Raw genomic sequence first — 21350 nt, forward strand, 5'->3', positions numbered from 1 at the left:
GTTTGTGCCCAGCTCCATCCAGCTGTACCCCAGGCACCTCCAGTGCCTGCCAGGCTGGAGCTCTGCACTCCACAAGGAATTGCCATGGAGTTCTGAGCCAAGCACAGAGCTCAGTGACAGCTCTGGCTGTGTCTGTGTCCTCAATCCTGTTCTGCACATCTCTAACACACCAAACAGGAGCTGCTGAGGCAGTGCAGTGGGTGATTTCTCTCCTGAAATCCTCTCAGTTGTGTGCTGAATTAACACTGGTTTTGTTAGTTTGTTTTGGTGGCTACCTCAGCTGGGTATATATTATAGATATAATCAGATCAGAAAAGAAGCAACAGTTTGCCCTCAAGGCATTTTTCCATACACAGTCATCAGAAATACACTGTCTGTACTGGCCATGCCTTTTATGATGATGTTTTTTAATCTGTTTATAAAGAGTAGGTGTAGCCTTTTATCAGATTTAGTGAGAGACATGTTAACACAGCATGTGAAAAGCACCCTTTATGTGTATAATTATGTGTATTGACACTGGACTGGGTAAAATTGGATGATCTATAAGGAGTAAAAAATACACTAGAGATAGAAATAAATTCAGATGACTTATTTTCTAAAGTCTTGATGTGGTGGAGGGTGAGGCTGGCAGGGGGTTTAACTGCTGAGTTTACTGTTGTGGTGTTAAATGTGTTCTTTCTACATTGCAGAGAGTTCATCAATTACATGAAGCGATCCCGAACCTTTTATGCCTCTATAGCAGAAAGGCTTTGTGATGGAGACCTGGTGATGAGAGACAGCTCGACCTGCTGGAATGGAGAGGATGTTGTAGAAAGGTAAAGTTAGAAGTAAAAATCTGCTGTAATGGTGAAAAGAGGTGTCTACACATCCTTCTGGTGGTTCAGCAGCATTCTGAGATGCTGGTGTAGATGCTGTGTAGGGTGAAAAGACCTTTCTGATTTGTCAGCTGATTTTTCTCCCTGCTGTATTTTATCAGCTTTTTTCCCATCACCCTTTAGACTCTAAACTGAAATACACACTTGCATTTCCACGAGCTAAACTTGTTGCTGTCATTTCTTTTACTCTGTATAGCACGAGGCAACAGCACCCTGAGGAGAAAAGAGATGTTTAGAGCACAACTGTATCTTTACTATCACTGTCAAAGTATACATCACTTTTTGCAGTGAGAGCTGGTTGGAAGTGAGCCAGTGAATGTTCTCCAGAAATTTCTTTTTGTCAGAACAGAGAAATTCCATGGGATTGTGTTTGCTTTCACGATACTTCTTTCTGAAGTGGGTTTTGTGGTCTGTAGCAGTGATTAAAGATAAAGTTCCAGCATTCTGTTTCCTTGCTTTAAAACAATTTTCATGGTCAACAAAAAAGCTGTTTTGTAGGAACTCACTGAATAATTTCAAGATGAAGCAAAGATGTGTCCAAATATATGATATGATACATGATATGAGCAAAGACAGACACTTACTGTCTGTCCCATTAACAGGGGTTCTGACTCCCACATAGCTCTGTTGAGTTTTCTCATGTGTAAATAACTTCAGCTTAATTGGAGATAAATGCATGTCTAACATATCCAAGAATAGCTTTAATATTTCAATACATATTGTCATTACAAATTAATTGTAGGGCATATGTTTGAAGATTTTGGCAACAAAGCAATATTCCAAATATTGATGTATAGTGATTGCAATACTGACTGAAGTTTTTACTGTAAACGTAATGGAGAGGAAACAGGAAGAATATCAGTGTTTCTAATCAATATTAATCCATATTTCCGTATCAGAATCTCTTTTGCTTGTGCCATGTTGTTGGAAGCACACTTAACTTTTAGAACAAAAAACTGTCTGGCCAAAAGAAAACCAAGAAAAGCCAAACAAACAAAACCAAACATTTTCTGTATTAATTTCCTAGAGGGGGATGTTACTTTTAATTTTTATCTTGCCTTGTTTAAAATAAACCCAAACCACTGAAATTGCTGATAAATGTGTTTTAGAAAGGCATGAAGGGGAAAGCTCTTGTTCCTTTGTCAGTCTGTAACTTTCCCAGAGCTGGAGACATATGAAATAGTTTCAGGTTTGAAAGGGATGAGAAGCTGGGAAAAGTAGCAGGGAAAAGGCTAATAAGAGATACCTTCATAGGTTGAATTACAAAGGGAAAATAAAGGAAAAAGGAAACCTAAACAACCTACCCCAAAGATGACAGCAGCAAAAAACCCAGACCCGCCACCAAACCTAGATATATGTCTGTAGTTAACATATTAAATTGACAAAACAGAAAACAAAAATTCATGGGATTAATCAGACAGCTATAGAGAGATATCTAAATAATGTAAACCACAGTAATATATAAATATTGTACATTTATATATTCTCTCCCAGTATTGATTGCCTTAAGGGGAGGGGACTGTCTGGGCAGGCTGTGGTGCCCCCCAGCAGCACACAGAGCTGCTGGCTGGCACATCCTGCTCCTTTCATCACCTGCTTTATGGGCTGGGCTTGTCCCCAGGTGTTGGAGTCTGGAATACAGAGTGTGTGCCCTTGTTTCTGATACTTAGTTATAAGATCCAGAAAAACACTGAATTTCATATAATGTGAAATTCATGAGCATGTTTTTATGGTGATACATGAAAGCAAATGTTACAGTTAGATGAAAAAAGCTAAAAGTGTAAGTGTGTAGATTAGAAAGTTTTTTTTAAATCACTGGGTGAAAAAGTTGGTTTAGAGAACAGGAGACAAGATGGAGGATTTAGGGTTCTTCTTTCTTCTTCCTTCTTCTTTCTTCTTCATGTTCTTCTCCTGGAGGTTTTTGGGTAATAGTGAGTGATTGGATAGAAAATGCCGCAGTGCATCACAGAGGTGATGGGTCATTGGGTCATTAAGAAAAATAATATACGTGTCTATTGTTAATTGGGTAAAAATAGGTATAAAGATAAAAGAACTGTGTATTTCAGGGCCATTTTGTGTATCAGACACAAAGTGTGCCACAAGGCCTTGTTTGTACCATCAGAAGAAAGAAATGTACCAAATTGCAAAGATTAACCTTGTAACCAGCCTGGAGAGACCTGTTAAGTTTTGTAAGGATCCTTCAATAAACACGAGAAACAAGATTCTAACGAGCTCGGGAGTTTTCTTCTAATCATAAAGACTGAGATAAGTGGGACTCCCCACGAGGGAGGATCCCAGAAGAATTCAGCCCAAAGGAGGCTGAGAGACTAGAGAAAAGTTGTATCCACAGAGAATTGAGCCCAAAGGAGGCAAGGAGAGAGAAATTACAAGGCACGAACCTGTCCTGGTGCTGCCTGGAGATGAATTCCTCTGTGCTCTTGCTCCTCTCCCAGGGCATTAAATAGCAGCAGCATTAAACAGCTCTGAACTCAAAATAAATCCTTTTTATGGACTGTGGGTCAGCAAACACATCACCCCAATGGGTCTGCCTGGACTCGAGTTTAGGGTTACTGGGGCTGTGGGGCTGCCACAGCTGCAGTTCCTGTTTCCTTCACACTCCTTGCATTTCATAATGCTGCTGGAAAGCTGAGCATTATTTATGCTCTGTGCTAACCGGCACGCCAGCTCTTTAGGAAAAACAAATCCAAGCTTTAAAAAAAATTTGACACACAAATGCAGCCTGAAACAATATGAAATTATTACTCAGAAATGAGGATCGTGCATGCAGTTGGTGGAGAGGGCACTTGAGGTCTGATAAACAGAATTAGAGTTGTACCCTTTTATTTTAGTTTAGTTCTTTGGATTGGGTTTTGTTGCGTTTAAATCATTGTGCTTGCAGGAAAAAGAAGTTTGAGCTGCCAGTTAAATACACCATAAAAAGAGATTCCCACTGCTTTGAGGCTATGCCTCTGGCCTGCTCTTCAGAGAACAGGAAGAGATGGCTTTGCTAGGAATGCTCCAGTGTCAGTTCAGGACAGAATTAGAAATACTTGCACCAGGAGTACTTTCTTTCTTTTAATTGCTCTTTTGAGCATCTTATTCCTGAAGTAAAAATCATCCATGCACTAATGAATGGTCTCAGCTTGATGCTCTTTGAGCTGTAGCCATTTCTAATTTCGATCCTACACAGAATTGTTGGATCAGAAGATCAAACTTTGATTTATTTGGAGTGAAGAAAGAAAAACCATTCTGAAAATCACTCTAGGCAGTTTTGTGTTTGCTGCCTCTCCATTTCAAGAGGAGATTTTCTGAGTTTCCAAATGAAATGGTCTTTTTGTTAATGCCAGTTAGCCTGATCTGAAATATCACTGGTGATGGCAGAAGCAGAAAGGTTCTGCTGGTCAGACACTGCTTTCCACTGCACAGGTGTCTCCTCAGTGTGCATGGGTGGATTTCAGCTGGAATGGGTTACTCTGAGTGTGGCACACTTCAAAGTTGGTGTTACATAAACATTTGAGACACTCCAAAGTTCTCATTCTCCTTTCTCCATATCTGCTGGGATTTGTAGTGCTGTGAGGAGTTCAAAGGTATAAATTCACACTCCTGTCACTGCAGTGTGCAGGTTTGATGTGTAGTACCCTGATTTGGTGGGGGACAGGGGAGAAGATATTTTACAGCAACTGTTTTTCCTCTTTGAAGTCCCTTTCTCAGGAAACTTCAGCTGTAGGGTTAAAAACTTGGACTTGTAAATGGTTTTTAGACCAGGTTACCTGGAGCAGAAAAGAAGGATGTTTTGTAACAGCCAATGGGGACCCACACTTCTTTTCCTTCCTTCTCTCCTTCATTCCCTGGATTTTTTTTGGGATTTTGCACTGTGTGTGGAGGGATTAGGGGACACCTGTCCACGAGCTTGAACAGATCATGTCAAGGCTTGTTAGGCTCTCAGGGCCTGGGAGAGCTGGCTGAGGAAGGAAGTGGCAAATCACAGAGACTGTTTCTCAAAATGTGTTCCTTTAGAGACTTCCAGTTTTTATGAGTTTAGCACTTTCATTGTCCCCTTTCTCATTTCCTTAGGCTCTAGCAAGCAGCCATCTGGATATGGAAAACAGAGAGAGTCATTTAGCCTTGGCATATTTACAGCATGTTTAACTTCTGTTGTTCTCGTGCCATCAGTGTAAACAATTTCTACAGATACACTTGTGACTGTAAACTGCAAAATGCCATCTCTCTTTTTGCAGTATTTTTCAGGTTTTTGGGTATTTTCCAGGACTTGGGATGTTTTGTCGGTTTTTGTTCCTTTCTTCCTCACCACGAATTTCAAAAAGGTCAAGGCATGGCTTTGCTATGAGCCATGTTGGAAAAAAGGTGGGGAGAGAAGTGCCAGAAGTCAGTGATGTTTGTACATGGTATCTAACCCAGAGATACTTGGGGCAGACCATTTGGCTGGATTTCATCTTTGTCATTTAGACTGTTAACTCAGTGTGCTTAAGAGCTTTATTTTTGTTGGTGGTGATGTTGGGTTTCTTTGTTTGTTTCATTTTTTAAAAAATGCAGTTATCAAGGAAATAAAATTTTAAAGATTTCAGTCTTGGAAACTATCAACAGATTGATCTCAGTGTAGGCATTTAATTAAATGTAATTATGACAAAAATTAACCCCAGGAAGGAGAAATGTGTTGAATTATCCAGCCCCAGCTCCAGATGAGAAGAAAATGAGAGTCAGGAGGCAACTTTTGTGTGAAGGTGCAGAGAGAGCCAGGAGCAAGCTGTGGGATTCTTCACAAAAAGAGCACAAGAAGCCTGACTGAGGGCACGAGGAGCTCACCCAAGGCCTGCTGGTGGAGTTTGATAGAATAATTTGTGTGTTTGGATGACAGATCCTGGTGAGCAGCCGGAGATCTGGTTTGGGGTCACTTGAGGAACTCTGCTGGCAGCTTCACCAAACCTCAGCCTCAGTGAGGAGCACAGAATTCACTGCTGGTATTTTGGTGCTTCTCTCTAAAGATGGATTTTTTTTCCCACTTTTTGTTATCAAACTGCATTTTGGGTTGTGTTCTGTGCATGGTGTGGTTACAGATCACTCTGATTTAGTGAATGCAGTTTTCTGGAGTGACCCCATGCCCACTGCTGGCTGATTGTTGGTGCAGTCCTCCTGCTGGGAAATCACACTCATCTGCCTTGCAGTGATGGACTTTGCTCTTTTTAGTTAATATTGCTACTGTGATCTGTACAGGCAATTGAAATGGATGGCTTAGGTCAGTAGCTGAAAAACATTTCTGTGAATGTAAATGGACATTTGACTTGCAAAGGTGTTTTTTTAACACTGCAGCACTCAACATTTTCTATCAGGTTGAGGGACTTGAACACAAATAACACTTGATTTCAGAGTTTCTTGGGGAAAACCTCTGGATTTGGTATCTACTCAGTGTCTACTCCTTTGAGCAGCATTAATGGAAGGATAAATGTCATCCAGTCACCAGCTTGCTCCAGTGGGACAGTGTTTTTCAGATGCAATGTAACAGGGACTAGTTTGATACTATCATAGTATCTCTCTTATTTTGGCAAGTTTGGGATATTTTTAATTGAATAAGGAGTGATGGGCAGGCACTCTTTCTTTTGCATGCAATTTTTTTTTTTTATTCAAAAGGAAAGAGCAGCCCTTATTTAGTCAGAAAACTGAAACTTTCCAATTAAAATACTACAGTTATAATATAGAAGTGCTCCAGTTATTGAAGCTCTTCTAACACAAACAATCCAGACACGGTTAAAGTCTATGGAAAATCTCCAAGATCAAGTTTATTTTCTTGTGCAGAGCCAACAGTGTGACTTTATACCTGTTCCTCTTAGGAAAGGTCACACTCAAAGTCCTGTTGAAAAGACAGAAAGTGAAAGTCTTATCTGCTCCTTCAGCCTGTCTTAGCCAATGATTCTTCCTGGAGGGAAGGAAAATTCATTTTATTTCATTTAAAATGGCTATGCAATTCAGCAATATAAACAAGCAGGATAAATCCTGTCAAAGCCTGGAGATATTGGACTGAAAATGTATTCTTCAGAATATCAGTTAAATGAGATATCAGCAAGAGTGTTTTTAATACTGATGCACCTAATCCTTTCTCCTAAAACTATAGGGTAGGGTTGGAAGTGTGGTGCCTTTGTCTGTTGGATGAAAAGCATTCCCATACGATGTTTGGATTTTGGTATTTTTCAGAACATTGAGTTTTTGACATTATTTCAAGTTGAAGACTTAAAAGAGACTTAAAAGTAACAGTGTATTAAAAAAAAAAGTAGCTGTAAGTGAATTTTCTCATTTTGCTTTCCTCATCCTGTGTCCCAGCAGTGATGAAAACAGCATTTGTAGACTATGGACTGAGCAGGTCAATGGAGAAAAAAAAACATGCATTAAATTTTCTGGACTTTAAAGCAGGAATCCATCAGTGTTTTAACACAGCTGATCAAATAAAAAATTTTACATTTTTCAAACAGAAGGGGATTATGTGAGGAAGGTGGTGCTGAGATAAAATCTGTAGCTGCTTAAATGCAAATCTTTTAGTGGAAATGCAGAAAAAATCTCTGCATGGTTCTCCAGCCTTCCTCCCACCTTGGTGCCTTGTTCAGTGGAATTGCTCCCTGTGTGAAATAATTCAGATATATGTTGAACTGTGTATATATATATATATATATAGTTACATATATATATACACCTGGCAGTTTGATGCAGGTTTTACTGTGCTAGTAGGATGATCTTGTTATAAACTGTCACAAAGTTAAATGAGGCCTTCCAGTTGGTTTTATTTGTGTTGCAGGTACTTTCTATCTAAAGGGTGGCTGAGCAATCTGTTTCTGCTGCTCTCCAAGCCTAAAGTGCCAAAAGACACAAAATAATATCCTTTTTGCTCTTTGTATTCCTTGTTTAGGCTTGAGGTAGGTGCTGGCAAAATATCTTTGGTCTGGAGAGATTTAACACATCCAGCTTGGTAGAGAAATTGCTGTGGCAAGGCAAGGTGGACTCAGAGTTGGAGTCAGGGAGAGGAATTTTTATTTTATTTAACTGGTTTTCACTGGAACATGTTGATTAATCGAAATGGAGAAAATAATAATCTGGATTCTGGCTTGGAAGGCTGAAGAGTCTCCCAGATTGCCAAGAAACCTGTTGTGCTGTGGGGATATTGTCACTCTGCTCTGGGTGTGAGGGATAAAAGGAGGGATAAAACATTTCCCACCCTGCTGAAGGGTGCACAGTGTGGAGCTCTGCACTTGGGGCTGGCTGGGCTGGAAATCTCACCTTTAACAAGTGGGGATGTGCACTGGACTGACCTTATTCTCCTGTGGGAAAGCTTTTGTGTTTTCCCAACACAGAACAGATAAACTTCTGAAATGCTGATATTTTTAGCAGGATAAACCCCACAGTGCTGCCTCCTTCCAGCCCCAAATTGACCTCCCAGTAACGAGGTTATCTCTGTGTTTGCTGACTCCAGGAGGACTCAGAGCCATGGCTTGTGGTTAGAGGCAGATTTGCCAAGATCAGATGAGTACACACAAAGACAGCTTGACAAACGTTAAGTATAATTTAAAAGCAGTTTAATTTATACATTGTTTATCCCACAGCCTCTCCATATTATTACTCCAAAGCCCTCTGGCTGGTGCTGTCCCTGCCTGGTGTGCACTTTCACTGACCTCCCCAGCAATGCCTTTTAGAACAGATGAGCTCTTCTGTTCTCAGGGTGGGTGCTTTACACACAGCCACAGAAAGAATCGATGGGAATAAAGAAAATAGGAGCTGTGATGGGAGTTTTGCCTTGCTCAGCTGATGAATCAAAGCTGAGCCTCCCCTGCTGTGTCCAGACAGTCTCTTGCCAGCTCACTTGGGTGCTGAGGGTGAACTGTGGTTATGTTTTCAAAGTATTTCCTCACCCACGGTGCTACCAGAGATCTTGACCAAGTAAGATCTAATAATGACCCAGTAGCTCTTACATTGATCAGTTAGCAAACAGAAGTGGCACCCAACTTGTCAAAGTGATTGCTGCAAATATTTCACAACTTAGGAACTGTCTGGCTCATCTCTGTGTTATTCAGAACAAAAAAATACAAATATCTGAAATTACCAACACCATTTTTTTTATGTACTTGATTTAAATTAATTTCTTAGAATTTTTTAATAGGGAATGTTACATCTTTCTCACTTCTCTGCTGCACTTATTTTCTTCTTGACCTGGATTTGTGTTTCTTTGTGTCTTTGCTTTGCTTGGTGTAGAAATAATTCTGTTTATAGAGGTGTTCCTGGCAGCTCTGCTCATTTGAGCTTTGATTTGATTACAGAGGGGGGAACATGGGGTCTGCAAAAATCTCGGTGTCTTTATTGGCAGCACTTATTGCAGAAACATTTGAAATGCTCTTGAAAGCTGTGCTGGTTCTGGAAAAGCAAATTTGAGCAGGATGAAAACTTTTCAAAGCTGGCTTTGAAAACCAACAAAACCCCCAACTATCTTATTTTCTAGTCCAAAAGGCACCACATGAGCTTTTTCTGAATATGAAAGAATTCTCAAGACTGTTGGTAAATTTACTTCATTCTTTGAGCAGAATGTTGTCAAGTAATTATCTGTAGAAGAGCTTATTGTTTTGTAAATTCTTCTGACATGAATGTTATCCTTTAATTAGAATAAATACAATTAAACATTGAAATGCATGTTTAATAAATGTGAAAAACCAGAAGTCTTTTTTTTTTTTTTAAATAAAGTTGGTCCAATATTAGATAGTTTAGGAGGCTCTGATGAACTTCATGACCTGAAGAGATGGAGTTGATGATAAAGCCATCTCTGACTCACCTGTGATTTCTTACTTTTTGCAATAATGCAATTTCTAAGTGTATTTTAAATAAAAAATGAATAGTTGAGAGTGAATTGTTAAAACTCTCAACTGAACAGAGGTGTTAACTTTGCTTTTCAGCTCATGGATTCACCCTTGGACAACTTAGTTTTACAGTGAATAATAAAATGTGGCAGTGGTCTGGATTGTGACCTCATAATTTTCCCAGTGTCATTGTCCAGATAATAATTCAATTATTTATAAACCCATTTATTAACAGACTATATTTATCTATAAATTTTCAGTTATTATTTCTGTTCATACCCAGGACTTTGCAATTAACTTCCACTGCAGAATTTGGGGCATGATTTGAACAATATGTTTGTGGAAACTTAATGTAAAAAAGGCACATCATCACTTCTGTTTTTAATAAATGCACTATTTCTACATACAGAAATTTAAAGCAAGTTATGGATTTCTTGCCCAGCTCTGGGAGTCCTTTCAAATTCCTTGTACTAAACTGCTTGGGACAAACACTGTAAGTTAACTTGAAAAATACAATGTTTGGTGTTAACCTCTAACCTTGGCAGGCTCTTTGTCTAAAATCAGAATTTCACCTGGTTTACTTCAGGAACACAGAGATAGACTTGAGTTTTGAGACTCAGGGTCAGCAGGCTCATTCTAAGGAAATGCATTTAAAATGAAGGACTAAGGAAATTCAGTGTACATAATTGGGATTTTGGGTACACGTCAGGAGATGGAATTTCCCAGAGGAAAACCTTGCAGTATCTTAAATGTATGTGGTTAATTTGTGATAGGGGAGTCTTCATTAGCTAATTGGAAAATTGCTTTGGCTAAGCAAGATAAAAAGTGATACACTGCTGTAAAAGCACCTGAGGCCAAAGCAAAACCAGCTGCAGTTTGATTTTGTTTTTGCAGAGGCAGGACAGTCAAGCACAGTCAGGGGGATGGTTACACTGCCATGGTTACTGCAGGAATTTTCATACCTCCTCAGCCTCCTACCAGTGTGCAAGAGAAGAAATGCCACCAAAACATCTAACAGACTCAAAAGTTTAAAAAAGGAACAGCTGGAATCTACCAGTGCTCCAGTCACAGCTTCTCTTTAGCTGTGTTTGCAGTACCTGGAATACAGCACTGACATCCTCTGAACTGTTTTAATCTGAATAGAACCATGGCATTTTAAGGCAGAGACAGATTTGAGCTGTGATAATTGATTGTTTCTCATAGCCACATCCCTTGGGGACAGCCTGCTCTGTGGGAGGGCTTGGCTGGCTGCACTACCTGGGAACCCAGAAAAAGCTTTCTAGACAGAAAGCCTTTTCAATAGATTTCAAAATGCAATAGTGTGCTCTAAAATTCCAGGTGAAGTGCTACAGAATAAATGTCTTCTACAAAACCCTCTGCTGAGTCCTTGTCTGTTGCCTTGGCTTAGCTCAGTGTTACTCACTGGGCAATGCAGCAAAAAGCTGAATATCATCTAACATTCAGTACTTTTAATTTTAAAGCATATTTGGGTAACTGCCCATGAGAGTTTTCATGAGAATGTAAGGTGAGATAGAGCTAAACTGAGAAGAATGGACACTTTTTTGTAGTGTTACCATGGCAGGGATAGTTTTACAAAAGTTGAGTTCTATTCCAGCCCGTCTGTTTCCCTGGCATGGCTGGCTCCCCGTGGGGATACTCTGACACCTCCTGTGCCTTTATTGAAGGTAGAGGCTGGGTGAGTTTATTGGCAGAGGCTGGGTGAGTTTATTGGCAGCTGGACTGGAAGGAGATAGGATTGAGGTCTGTGCTGTGTGGTGTCAGCTCACCCAAGATGTTTGAGTGGGTGTTACAAACCTTGCTCCTTAAGGAGAACTTAAATGCAGGGAAAAGACAATAAAAGGAAAGTTGTAATTCAAGGGTTTCTGTGGCAAATTAAGAGTGGAGATCATGGGAAACAGCAAATCCAGTGCTGTGCTAAGTGTGACTCTGCCTAGCAGCCTGTCAGGACATCTCCATGGGTTGGGTGAGAGGACTCAGCTCCAGCAATCCCTCCAGGAGTTTGTTAGGCTGCATTGCACCTCAGTATAACAATGTAATGCTCTTGGGAACGTGGCTCAAATGTGCAAAAAGGAGCTGGAGCTGCCCCACATCTGCAGAAAACACAGGGCAGGTGTTGGTCCTGTGGCTCTGAAAGCCCTGAGCTCAGAAGTGGCAGCCAGGAGTCAGGAGCTGGGGACCCTGAAGGGAGGCTTTGATAACCTGAAGTTATTAATGTTGCTGTGAAATGGCAGTGGTGTCCTGTCACTGGTGTTTTGGGCTAAAGAAGTTTAATTTTATTCTTGCTGTGAATTACATGAGATGTGCTGGGACTCTGCAAAGGGGTAACTGTGTAACTGCTGTCTTTGGGGTCAGGCAGAGTTGGAGAAAACCAGGCTTTTTTGAGGGGACAGAATGCCCTTCTGCTTAGGGATGTTTCCTTCCCAGCGTGGGAATTCCAGAAGCACAGCCCTCCTGAAAGGCTGGATGGCAACAGTCCCTGCTACAGGAACAGCAAAGTGCTCTCTTACCTGGAGGAATCAATTCTTTGCAAATGAAAGTCTTGATCTTTCTAAGCCTGATATGGAAGTTCTGTTTCAGTTTTGGGTTGCTCCTGACAATCTCTGATTGTTTTGGGGAAGGGAATTACCCTGTCAGGAACAGGCCAGGGTGCATTGCAAGTGAAAATTCTGCATTGCTGTGAGAAACCACCGTGTTCCTGTTGGCCACAGCTCCCACTGCAGCCCTTCCAGCTGAGCATTCAGTGAGGAAGAGATCAGTGAGGAAGAGAATTCAGCTGAGCATTCAGTGAGGAAGAGATCAGTGAGGAAGAGAATTCAGCTGAGCATTCAGTGAGGAAGAGATCAGTGAGGAAGAGAATTCAGCTGAGCATTCTGAGAGGAAGGAATGAACAATGTCTGTGCCTGGTGAGTTCAGGATGCATCCCCTGTGCTGGGGGTGTCCCTGCCTGGCACCCACTGCCCAGTGCTGTCTCCTCAACACGGGAGTACGGGATATAAAAAAGCAGAGTTCTCTGATGGAAGTAAATGTTTAAAACTTCCTGCTGTACTAATTTCAGCTGTGTGGAACTAATGTAGCTTTTGCTGACCAAAACCACAGGAAAAATGCTCTCTGCCTGATTCTGTAGGCTGGTCTGGCTCATATTTTTCTTCCTGAAGATAAAGAACTGCTTGAGGTTTTTTTTTTTTTAATTTTTTTTTTTTTTTTTTTTTTTGCATTCAATAACTTGACTCTTAGAGTTGAGGATTCAGGTTTAATTACAAACTGTATTGGGCTGTTAGCTGTGTCTTAATCCCTTTCATTTCAATTCTTGGAAATCCATTTAATAATGTATTCTCTTGAGTTTCTTTGTTATTCTTTTATTAGCAATGGGTTCTGTCTAGAAAGCCTTTTCAATAGATTTCAAAATGCAATAGTATGCTCTAAAATTCCAGGTGAAGTGCTACAGACTAAATGTCTTCTGCAAAACCCTCTGCTGAGTCCTTGTCTGTTGCCTTGGCTTAGCTCAGTGTTACTCACTGGGCAATGCAGCAAAAAGTTGAATATCATCTAACATTCAGTACTTTTAATTTTGAAGGGTATTTGGGTAACTGCCCATGAGAGTTTTCATCAGAATGTATGGTCAGATAGACTGGGCTGGAAACAGACTGGATGGAGAACTGCTGTGGGATTTTTCCATGGCTCTGACCCAGGGTTCAGAGAAAATGATGCTGAGCTTCTGTCAGCCCCAGTGGATTGTGTTGTTTGGGGGGGAAGCCACATCACAAGTGATGTCCATCAGCTCCCTGCTCATGAGCCCAGAATGTGTCAGCTGTCATGTGATGAATCACACAGGTCATGAAAGGAAATTTAAAACCATAAACCCATGACAAAGGTAGTAGCATTATTGAAAAAAGGTAGAAACCAGAATGAGGATGGATATGTTTGTACCTGAATTTTCTTCCTGGGGCAGAGGCAAGTGGAGGGCTGCTACATCAGATCCTTCTCCGCTGCCACCAGAGGGCTTGGGTATGAGATTTTAGCTCCTGGCTCTTTGCTATACACAGAACACCTGGGAAAGTTCCCCAGCCCCTCCCTGAGCAGCCTCCCCTGCAGCATTCATTCCCTGCTGGCATTCCCTCTGTTCCCCTGGGAATGTCCCTGCCATGGCTCAGCCCAGCCTGCACTGATGGGCAGAAAACTGCAGCTGCTGGAGCGCTGAAAAACTCTGGGATCTGCTGCTGGAGCTGCCCTTGGTACAGCCTGGGAGAAGCTGATTTTTACAAGAAATTGGGTGCATGAGCAGGCAAGGGTGTCTGCAAACATTTGGGTTTCTCCCCTGCCATTACGTGTGAGGAGCATTGTGGTGGGCAATAATGGTAGGTGAGCATTAAAGCTCTCCTCACACCTTTGGGGTGCAGGTGTTGCTGGCTGTTACATCCATTGCAACAGGGAGTTTTGTGTTTCACAGCCTTCCAGTCGTGCTGGAATTAGCACTGAGCGCAGCTGATGCTGACATACCTAGAATTTAAATGTGAACTGAGTTAAGTTGAATAGATGTAAAAACTGAGAAGAATAGAAACTGATGTAATGTGCATTTTTCTACATATATATTAAATACATCTGAATCAGGCAAGTTCTTTGGAAAATTAACTATCTGGAGAATTCCAAGTGCATTGATTTAGTCAATTTTATGGAATGACCACACATTGAGATCTGGCAAAGGACCTAAACCATCTTATTGCCTGCAAAGAACTGCTGATTGCAAGCAGACTTGAAACATAATGAAGTTCCTTTTTAATAGGAAGGGGGTTTTTGAGTTGCATCTTCACAGGCTGATGAGAATTATTTACAGAGTTAATAGAAATTCTCTATATAAGGGTCTGTGTTAGGTAATAGAACTTGATCCAGCTTAAAAATAAAAGTATATTCAGTTTGTATGACAACTTGTGTGTGTGTGTGGTTTCTAAGTATTTGCAGAAGATTCAGTGTGTAAATCAGAGCTTTTTAATTAATCAAGATGCTCACATTGTATTAATAATACTTTCCTCAGCTTTTCTGTGTGGCAGGGTTCGTGGCTGTTAAGTCTGAGTTGTTCCCAGAGCAGCAGTGTGTGTGTCAGTAGTGCTGGATGATGTTTGCTGTCCACACACAAAACATCTCAAGTAGTTCAGGTCACTGGTTTTAAGAAGAGTGGGAAAAGACTTTATTTAAATAATCTAGGTGAACCTTTTAGATTATTAAAGTGGTTTTTTTAAGTGATCAGACACTAAACATATCTTTATTATCAACAATGCCATGGAAAAACAAGACCAACAAGATCCAAGGTTATTGGATGCTTTCTCATTATAAATCTTCAGTTTGTAAGAAAAAAAATCCTTAGAATTTACTTCCATCACCTTTTTTGCAATAAGATATTTAAGATTGCATCACTGTGCTTGCATTAAGCAGCAGTGGGATTTCAACCCAAGCCTGACCTGGTGTAACTCACACAGATTTTGGGAGAGGTGTCTCTGGTTCCAGTCTTATTTAACTGGATTTTTTTGGGAGCCACTGTGAGTTCTGTCACTTCAGCTGCTGCAGCTCCTGTGTCACTGGAACTGCACCATCTCATACCAGCAAAAATGGAATTATTCTCAATCCATGGTTGTTGTTAATGTAGTAGCTGTTTGTTTTGACAGATGTTGTTTTAGTTTCCTGTCTACCAAGTACTCAAAAATCTTTACTTCACTACAAACTAATGCCACAGGCTGCTTCATTTTATTAACTAGGCATGAAAAGGTTCAGAAATTAAACTAACACTCTAAATTTTTATTTTAGCTTATTTTCCAGTATCTAATTGGAATAATCAAAGATTTTTCTTTACTATTTGTTTTTCGTAAACCTTTGAGTCAAAGTTCTAAATCTTTGCAGAATTCTGGTTTGACTTTGTATCATCTCATAATGGCAGTTTCTGAATTTCCTACCTCTGTTCATAAATAGAGGAAAACTCAGAAAAAAGCAACATGGGTGCTTTTTAGATGAAAATATACCTCTGGAATGATAGCTTAAAAAAATAATGAGAAGTGTCTTCACTTTCTCAGCCCTCCTAGTATGCACACAGGACAGAACAAAGTTGCTAGGGGAGTTTAGAGTCTGCTGTAATGAACAATTCACCAGTGTGCTTGTGAATGCCTGTTGTCTGCCAGTTCTTGTCTGGAGCTGTGCTTACCCCACCTGGGAGCTTTGGGGAAAGTTACATTTATTCTAAACAGCAGCAACTTTGTGTTTCCTGCAGTTTATGGGAATGGAGTTGAATGGCTCAGAACCTTTTCCAAATCTGAGGCTGGGATTGTGCAGGGTGGTAGCAGAGCTCCAGAGGAAATTCCTTTCTAGAGCTGAGGAATTTGGGTTTTAAACAACAGGTGAAGCCAGAGATTGTGTTCTCACTGGGGCTGGAATGATCATCTTTTGGGTCAAAGGACATGTCTGACAGGGCCAGGATTTACTGGGCTCATTTCTGAGGCTCTGATCTTAAAAGGTTGTATCCTCAACAGTGTTTGCTCTTGTGTTTTTAACCAGCATTGGGTTTTAGAGCCACCTCAGTCTGTGCTTTCTTGCTGCCGCATTTGTTTCTGAAATACGATGAAAACGCTGTGTGATCTCTCTCTAGAGATAACTCGGTGCATAAAACCAAAAGAGAACAAGCACAAAGCCCCTAAGCTCTCTTGATGGATCAATAATGTGCCATTATTGCTGGTTTCCTCTTTTTAAAAATCACTCTGTTTTGTCTGATGGGACAAACTGGAAGTGTCAGGGCTAGCCTATGAGGTAAAAACCTACCTTAATAACAGATTTCAAACACCATTAATAATCATCTGTAATAAAAAATTGCCTGAGTCTAATTTATTAGCTGTTATCAACACATATGGACAAGCATGTGTGAATACACAGCCTGATCCTGAGGCTGCTGAGTGCAGTAGATACAGAAGTTTAATTAATTAATGCTTAATTAATGAGGGGACAGTGCTGAAGCCAGCAAGGGACATGGGTATGGTCAGTGGCAGGCAGATGGACTGGGAACATGGACTGGGAACATGGACTGGGAACAAAGGAGGGCTCTGGAGGCTCCATGGAGGTGGAGAAAACAGAGCAGAAACGTGGCAGAGCAGCAGGCACAGCTCAGGGGAGTGGGAATTGCAGAGCTGGGAGGAAGACACTGCACATGAGAGCTGCAGTCACCTGTAGTGAAGCCTGGGGATGTGTGGGTAAAGTTGGTGATGCTCCCCAGTGTGAGAAAATAGTGCAGAGAGGCATTAATGGGCCTGGGGAAAAATGCAGTGACTGAGCCAGTGAGGAGGTGAGTTCTGGCTGAATTCAGGCTGGGGACACAGGGAGAGCATGGCTTGGGCAGCTGAACACAGTGAGCCCAGTGAGGGACTCTGATTCCTCTCTCTGAGGCCTCACCATAGAGGGAGAAGAGTAACTTCAGTGTAAAAGATTGTTGGCAAAGGCATGTAGGTGGGTGTAAATTGCAGAGTGGGAAATTGAGTCTGGGAATCAGATGTCAGAACCCAACTGCTGGAACAGTTTATTCAGAGGAGTAGGGAGGGTCAGCTACCCCTGTGTTGTTTCAATTATGAACCATTTTAAGCATGACTAAAGCCTGGACCTTGGGGCTCAGGAGTTCAGTTTTGATTGATCTTGTGTTGTGGAAGGAGTGCTGTCATCTGACACATCCTGCATTATAGGGCTGGATGTGGGAGAGCAGAGATTTGAGTTACTCTGGTGGGACAGAAGTCCTGGTCTCATCCACTCTCCTTGTTCCATGTGCAGATCCTGGAAAGGAAGGAGGAATGTGAGGCAGAACCCACAGGTCACTGGCTATTGCTGTGGAGTCTTGTAGGAAGTGTAATAACCAAGAATTTTTCACTGGGAGCCTTTTATCCCCAGCTCTGCTGTGCTCAGGTTTATTCTCTGTTTATTACTACTTCAGCAGCTCCATGTGCTTAATTGGCCCTCATGGTCTTTTATTTTTCCCTTGTTCAAAGGACAATAAAGCTTAACATTTCTGTAGATTCCTGTGCTGCAGGATATCTCTAGTTGCTCCTATCCAGTGTTCCCTGTCCCAGCAAGGGCTCCTAAATCTTACCCCTTGCTACCCTTTGAGAGACCATTGAAAAAAATACTCTTCCCTCTTTCCCTTAGCACAGATTTACTTCCTATGGGAGCTGCTGACTGTAGATCACAAATAGCTTGTTAAAATGAGCAATGGTTTCCCTTATGGAAATGAAAATCTGGTTATAGGATGAAGTGTGGGTTTGTCAGATTTACTATGGTGATAACCCACAGAAATGTTTAAGATATGGTTGCACCAATTCATTTTCTTTTACAGCATATCCTTGTGGAAGTTGACAGTTACCATGGTTTCACATTGCTCAACATTAGTTCCCCTGGAAAAAACGCCCAAAACCAACTTGTCTTGTTTTCTTCATAGTGGATGAGGCATTGTTGTGTAAATTGAAATCCAAACAGATAAAGAAATCTGAATTTAAAAGGAATTTCAACAAAATATTGCCGAAAGGGAAAGAGGAAACATGGTAGTTTGCAGAAACAAACTAAGCTGGACATCTGCACTTCATGTAAACTCCTCAGAGCAGCAGAGGTGTGTTTGCAGTGGCAGGGCTTTCCCACCTGCCAGCTCTCAGGTGAAGCTCACTGCTCCAGATGGCTCCTGCCAGGGTTATCACAGCACAGGGGAAGGCAGAGGCAAATCACTCAGCTGGAAACACTGCACTGTGTTTGTCTGCACTGGGTGTTTTCCTGAGAAGGAAATAGCTGCTCCATCTCATGCAGAAAAAGGGATTATTTATACAGTTTAATGAAGGGAGCAAAAACAAGCATGAGTGATCAGTGTAGAGGGAAAACACCACTTGGTGCTGTTGTGTTTGCAGTGTGTGGTTTGAGAACAGGCTGCACCCTGTGTTGGTTGTGCTGGGTTGGAAAAGGAGCCCCTTTGGCTGCTGTGGATCCCTGGGGGTGTTTCCACATCTGCCTTTTCCCTGTGAGACATTCATGGCAGGGCTGGGCATCCATGGGCCTTAAGCTAATCAACAATCTTGGAATTGATGGCTTCTAATTGATCTGCTGAGTCAGGCTGGAAAGAGTGATACAAATCTTCAGGCTGTTTTCAGGAAGATTAGGTTTTGATAATCATTAGGGTTAAAGGTGTAATTTTTAAAAGGAACAATTTTTTTTAATAGAAAACTTGATATGGGCACTGTGTGGTATATATTTTAGATATAACAGAATCTGAAAATGAGTTGAATGTTTCAGTAACACTGGGTGGACCAATTATGAGAGGTTACCTAAAATCCTTTTGAAAGTCAGCCTTGTAATCTATTTATGGATTTATCCTCTTGGGTTTTATGGTACATCATCTTAGTGTACTAATTACTAAATTCAAATTCAAGAGTTGCCTAAAGCACAGTGGAAATTTTAACACTCTGCTTGTCCTTTTCTTCCTCTAGTCTTTCTACGAAGATGAAGTACAGGGAGTTGTGTTGGTAGATGGAACAAGTACAGCATGTGGGTACAGATGTGTTAAGCAGTGCTGGATTGCTGGTTGCAGCTGCAGGTAGTGGAGATCAGCAGTGTTATCAGCAGGCACCAACACCAGCTCTGTGTGCTCTAATGCTGGCTCTGTGTGTTCTAATGCTGGCTCTGTGTGCTCTAATGCTGGCTCTGTGTGTGGGAGAGGATGAGTGTTTGATAGCCATGCACACCAGGGGCTGGAGCTTTGTGCCATTTGCAGCAGCCCTGACCTGGGGGAGGACAACTCTTGGGGTGTTGGACTTGCACTAACCCTCCCTGTCCTGGGGCTCTATCCTTAGGTAGAAGCTTTTGAGCCTGAAGTCAGACTTTTAGTAGAAAAGTAGGAGTACCACTATAAAAACCCAGTTGTTAGTTTGTTGTAGCCACTGGAATTGCTGTTGGAGGTTCAAAGTGCTGTAAAAAAGACAAACCCAAGGCAGGTATGGGTGAAACATGTTTCTGTGAGCAAGCTGAGGCGCTGTTGTTCAGAGACCTGTTTTCAGTGGTTCTGGAGCCTGCAGCTCTGTGAGGAGAGCTGAGCACGGCTGGAACAGGAGTGCTGCCTGCTTCCATGTGCAAGCACAGCACTGCTCGAGGGTTGAGAGGCTTGAGAGGATTGAGAGGGTTGAGAGGGTTGAGAGGGTTGAGTGGGTTGAGAGGGTTGAGAGGGTTGTTTCCACTACAGCAGTCCTGGCTGAGGTGCTGTCTGAGCTTTTGGGTGTTGGCTCATAGCAACCTTCAGTACATGTGTGTGTGTTTGGAATTGCTCCCTCTCACGGTCTCTGCACGGGGGCAGTGATATAACCAACAATATTCTGTTTTAACCCTGCTATCTGATAGCTTAATGTAATGTCCTGTTCCTCCACAATCACCCTGAGACTGTGTAAAAACCAAATTTCCTCCTTTTACTGCCCATTCATGGATTTTATTGACTTTAATCATACCACTCACAGCTATCTAGTTCCCGCATTAAAGAACCTTAATATGTTTAGCCTGTCCTAGTATTCCAGCTAGCCCACATCTTTAAAGTATTTATTGGCATTTTTATACCTCTCTGTACTCTAGCAGTGTCCTCTTTGAGGTGGGATAACTGGAATTCCATGGAGTGTCCAAGACACAGGCTTACTGGGGCTTTGAAGTGGTAAAAAAACCTCAAAAAATAGAATTATTGGGGGGGATGGGGGGAGAAGGAGGAAGAAATCTAAGAAAGCAAATTTAAGAATAAATCATGTTTTTCCTTTCTGACAGTGGCTGAGCAGTGAGCTGATGTTCCCTCTGCTCTGTCCTGAGCAGTGATAGCAAATTGTGTGCCCCCCAATGTGCTGGTATTTAGGGCAGATTTTCTTTGGCTACATCTGATGTCCAACTTAATCCATCAGTTCTTTCACCAAGTCACTCAATATCATGAAATCCTCCCCATCACTCTTCAAGGACTGCTGTGATTTTCCACACATAGAAATAAATTTGTATTATTGGAAACTTCTGTTACTTCAGTGCAGCTTAAATCTGAAAATGTTCTTGAGCTGGTTCTGAAGAGGAGGTCAGAGTCCCTTCCAATGTCATATTTCTGCCATGTTCTTGTGCAAGAATGAATTGTAAAATCAGTAAATTGAAAGATGGTGTCACTTCAGGGAGTTTTGCTGTTTTCCATGGTTACAAAGTGGTGTCAGTGGCAGTGTCTGAAGTGATGACTCTGCTCAGTGGGGACAGGTAACTCAATAAATTACTCCCTTAAACACTTACATGCATGGTTTTCACAGCTCCCTTAACAAAAACACCAGAAGAGCAGTAAACAAGTTGCTTCCAATGCTTTCAGTTCTTTGAGCAGTTCTGTTTCCTTCCATTCTGCAAGGGGTTCTGTGTTGACAGCTTGGTTGTCTTCCTTTTTTAGCTGCTGCTTGTAGGACAGGCTCAGCTCCTTTAGTGCCCTGTGCAGTTCCAGGCAGCTCAGCTTTGCTGGGCTCTCCCACCTGCAGCAGAGCTCGTGGGGTGTGGGTGGCAGAGCACCTTCAGTACAGAGTGCCACCATCCTTTTGAGCTCTTAGCTGAGGCTGTGACT

At 41.6% G+C, this 21350-nt stretch overlaps 1 protein-coding gene across 2 annotated transcripts in view; it reads left to right on the top strand.

The window, feature by feature from the left end:
- LOC131581708 (glypican-5-like) overlaps window positions 1-21350 on the top strand; it is a 341002-nt gene that overhangs the window by 120963 nt on the left and 198689 nt on the right. For both annotated transcript variants that reach the window (XM_058844270.1, XM_058844269.1), the window contains one exon: window positions 690-815. In XM_058844270.1, coding sequence (XP_058700253.1) covers window positions 690-815 — 126 coding nt within the window. The remainder of the gene's footprint in view (window positions 1-689; window positions 816-21350) is intronic.

The sequence above is a fragment of the Poecile atricapillus genome, chromosome 8, assembly GCF_030490865.1.
Source record: "Poecile atricapillus isolate bPoeAtr1 chromosome 8, bPoeAtr1.hap1, whole genome shotgun sequence".
NCBI lineage: Eukaryota > Metazoa > Chordata > Aves > Passeriformes > Paridae > Poecile > Poecile atricapillus.